This window comes from Daktulosphaira vitifoliae, unplaced genomic scaffold (assembly GCF_025091365.1).
Source record: "Daktulosphaira vitifoliae isolate Bord-2020 unplaced genomic scaffold, ASM2509136v1 Scaffold_308, whole genome shotgun sequence".
In the NCBI taxonomy this organism is placed as follows: domain Eukaryota; kingdom Metazoa; phylum Arthropoda; class Insecta; order Hemiptera; family Phylloxeridae; genus Daktulosphaira; species Daktulosphaira vitifoliae.
This window is the reverse complement of record NW_026099873.1, coordinates 10,646-15,284: the sequence shown is the minus strand read 5'-3', so window position 1 is coordinate 15,284 and position 4,639 is coordinate 10,646. Positions and strand designations below refer to the sequence as shown.

The 4,639-nt window shown below is 24.1% G+C and overlaps 1 protein-coding gene across 1 annotated transcript in view; it reads left to right on the top strand.

Annotated features, from left to right (window-relative positions):
• Positions 1-3,413: 3,413 nt before the first annotated feature.
• LOC126909374 (uncharacterized) overlaps positions 3,414-4,639 on the top strand; it is a gene marked incomplete in the record, with an annotated part of 11,189 nt that continues 9,963 nt past the window's right edge. The window contains 2 exon segments of the mRNA XM_050691791.1: positions 3,414-3,465; positions 3,530-3,572. Coding sequence (XP_050547748.1) covers positions 3,463-3,465; positions 3,530-3,572 — 46 coding nt within the window.

Below are 4,639 nucleotides of genomic sequence, written 5' to 3'. Positions count from 1 at the left end.
AACATATATAAAATTAAAGTTTATGTCATGTACTATAAAATGAAAAAAAAAAATTTGTCCCTTATCTTCTACGTGCAAATGGCTGATGTAGTTAAAAATGCTACTTTTATGTTAAAATTTTCGATTTTAAATTTTCAACATTAAATTACTATAACTTTGTGAAATCTGNTGGCTGATGTAGTTAAAAATGCTACTTTTATGTTAAAATTTTCGATTTTAAATTTTCAACATTAAATTACTATAACTTTGTGAAATCTGTATGTATCAATACAATTTTTTTTTCATAACTACTTTATATTTACTTATTTCATTTGACAATTTTTTTTTTAAATTGGACCATTTCCCTTTGTACAGGGGGGTTTTAAACTTGAAACATATGTATAAAAAGTAGAACTTTTTCAACATAAATTTTGAAAATAATCCTGAAATATTTACAGTTATATTAAATCTTAAATTAAAGCTTATTGTACATACTTTACTATGAAAAAAATAAAATTCGAAATATAGACTTTCTTCTTAGTGAAAATGGCTACTGCATTCAAAAATATGCTATTTTTGTGTTAAAATTCTAGGTTTTGTATTTTATTTTATTTTAAAATATCTTACAAGTAGAATACACTGACTTTTTTGAATATTTCATAATTTAATTGTCATAAAATAAAGTTCAGAAGACATAAGAAATTAAACTTATTTAAAATTGTTTACATTTTTAAAGTCGAAAAAGTAATTTTTAAATTTGAATTAGCATAAATTGCTAATTTTATCATGTGATGAAAGCGACGAATATTTGCCGAATTGGTTACACCTGTATCTTTCATGCTTAGGGTACGAGGTTCGAAACCGCCTATGGCAAATAATAGTTTGCATTTTATTTAAGTTAGAAAAAAATCTTCAAATCATTTGATTTTTATCTCATTTATATTCAATAACTTCAATAAATATCAAGGATCCCATCACTATAGTCTCCCCTCGTGATATGAAATTTCTTATTTATGTTAATATTATTTTACAATGTGTTTATTTTTGTGGCCGTGATTTATTTTTCCAATATTCACTTAACCTACTTTTTACAACGATACTTCAAATACTTACAATTCGTATTTAGCTGAAGATATTACCTTCAAAAATTGAAAAAAAATCCTTTGTTCGTATAAAAAGTAGCTTAATCAGCTTTATCTATATAAGCAAGTAAAATCATTCATTTCTAATATTTTCAAATTATTTATTTTCGAATTAGGTTTGATATGATAAAAGTATTCAACTACAAAAGTCAATAATTTTACTTTGTAATTTATTAATTTTCGAACCCTATTTGTGTGTGCTACTACCAGTCTATATCATTCCAAATTTTTTCGTAACATTTTGCTAAAAATTTAATGGATTAATGATATAATAAGGATTAATGATTGTTAAATACATATCAATATGCCGTCGAGGAATTGTGTGTTGTGATTACTTATGATATCGTAGTGCTACATCAAGTTGTCGATCTTCTCTCTATATCTGTATTGTCACCGCCATCTTAGCGTTTTTTAGCTATAAGTTCTATGGCGGCTTGAGAGGCAGTAGTTGTGTATTCGTTTTGTTGTAAAAGTAAAATATCACTCTATGCATGCAACTTAATGATTTATTGTACAAAATATGTTAACTGATCTTCTCATAACTACGATATTGAATTAAGTTTAACTAAGTTACATTTTTTACTACTAAATGAACATTATAAATATTTTATGAAGAAATAATAATTAATTAATTAGTAGATAATATCAAAAATAATGAAACACTGTGTCGTAATATATTCGTCACTTCCATAACATGGGATATTTATACATTATATTCTTAGAAGGACATAATCCTCTTCTATCAAAAAATTTAAATAAACATTTAAGAGAAATAGTCAACAAACTCATAGTGTTTAGTTACATTGTAATATACACCATTCAATCATAAATCAATTAATAGTCACTTTTAAAATCCTTCCTTCCAAAAAGAAATCTGTATATTATTTTTGTTCTAATTATAATAATTAAATATATTGTATCAACCCTAATATTATGTGTTAAAAACTATATTGACATTACTAAACAATGTCAATATGATTTATATATTCTATTCATCTGCAATAATATCTGTATTTTATGCTTATTTATCAGTAAACAGTTACACTATTGGAATTAGACAATAATTTCTTGGGGGTAAAAATATATTATAAAAAGGCAAAGCAAACCCTTATTCCCTCCTGTTCATTTTGTTCTCTAGATATCGTTACGTGGATATTACAATCATCAATGTCAAAGTTCTTACGTGGTTAATTTGTGAACTAAAACTTGAATTTATGTTATTTTATTTTTCATTTATTAATATTATCACTGAAGTCATTATAACAACTGAGAAAGAAAATTATCAGGTAATTTTTTTTAAAATCCATAATAATATTTATATAGTTATTTTATGACCCTCGAATCAAAAGTAATTCTCACTATCATACTAACTCTTACTTTAATTCTCTCAACAATAAACTCTCACAATTCTATTTCTTTTTACTATTCATTTCATTAATATTAATTTTTGAGTTACGATAACTCGTTGTATGTATAATCGATGCAATAATAATGTCTGATGAATCTTAGAGAAATGTAACCGAGCAGAAAATTATAAATTGATTTATAAAAACCAGTTTTGAGATAATGATAGTTGTATTAAATTAGATAACTCCATTATACCTAAATAGTAAATTAATCCGTAAATGGAATTTTGATGCAGATCCTTTTAACTCGGACTATAACATTTTTGTACACTATGTGGAAATAAATAAAAATGTATATTTGTGTAAAACATGGACGAATCACGAAATTTTCTATTTACTATCGATAATACTGATAATAGCAAGTGTGAACTGCAAATTTTGTTATAATTACAAAAATTGAAGTAATAGTGGTAGTTTAAATACAGAAAGCCATTTTATGAGTCGATTGTTCAAAAACCTGTTAAATAGATATAAAATCTATTGATAAATCAATCACTTAAATTGTATATATAATAGATAATTTACTATATTTTGATTTTAATTTATTTTTTTTTAACTAGTGTAGACATGTTAAACCGAATCATTACTAATATATGGTATATAGCGATTCTTTAATAATGACTTACGAAATATCTTTAAAAGTATAAACATAAAATCATATTTTCTTCTCAGAAATTATTAATATCTTATGTGCTATGACTTTAAAAAAATAATTTTGAAAACAAAAATAATATATGAAAAAATATTTCGTATGTCATAGTTCAATAGTCACTCTGTATATTTATATATTGTAGTGACTAAATAATTCAATTTTAATGTTTACTTATTAATATTTGTTCATAAGAAGCTTTTATAAAGACAATTATTTTTGGTATGACATTTATTTGAAGAAAATTGTGGAAGTATAGCATCGAAAAAAAAGGCAAAAAATAAAAATGGTCGGTACATTGTTACGTTATAATTAGTCATTCTGATTGTAATTATGTTTTTATTATTTTACAGAGTTATCCAGTCTTGTTGAGTTTGTGTTTGTTTTTTTTCGCTGGTAATTATTTTTTTATTGTAGAAAAGGTCACAATTTATATAAAATATACAATAAATACTTATGATAAATTATTATTATATACAAGTAATTTTGAAAAAAAACAATAACTTGTAGAGTGGTCACCCAGTGACGGGACTTCAACTAACTTTAGTAATTTAGTAAATTAAAGTGCTATTATATCATAATTATTTCTCGGGTAATAATCATTCTTATCAAAATAAACAAATAAATATTTTAATTTTTTTTTGTGGAGGTGATGAAATAACTTATTTTTTTAATGATAGAAATACAGTTTGAGAGTCAGCTTCTGATTTTTTTCTTCTCATAACATAACTAAACCATTTATGTCTATTTTTTCTTATCTTATCCACAATTGACGCTAGACTTATACTCCCTTTTATATGTTTGTTTCTTATCCTATCTGATTTGGATATAACTAAATATTTAATTTCAAATTATATTTATTGTTTTTGATTTTTTCTTTTACGAAGAAAATTGTACGCACTGATATGATTATAACAGACTGTGATATTCCTAATTCAGAATACAAAAATTTAGTGGACAAGATTCATAGTTGATAATGTCTACTCACTTAAAATATAGTCGAATAGTTTAGTTTTATACGTTAAAAGTATTTAGAAATATGAATTTCATATTTCTTATTCAATCTAATAATATAATTAATCAATTATTGAATGAAATTATAGTATAAATAGAGCATATATTACATATATATATGTGGGAAAATGCAAACAGGCAATTACAGGAACAGAGCGAAGACGCAATACTATTATTTAATTTATATATATATATAAATTAATACACAAAAAAACTCTATTAAATGTTAACAAACAAAAATAACACATATATATTTAAATACGCACGAAAACTCTATATAAAATATTCACACAACACAGAAATAAAATATAAAACAGAATACACTTATAAACTAAAGAATATACATAGAGACACGTTTTAGCCGACTCACGACTTGACTTAATCTCCCTCTATGTACTTGATACCACTATCTATCTCCAGACCCTGGAAGTGGTGCCATCTAGATACCA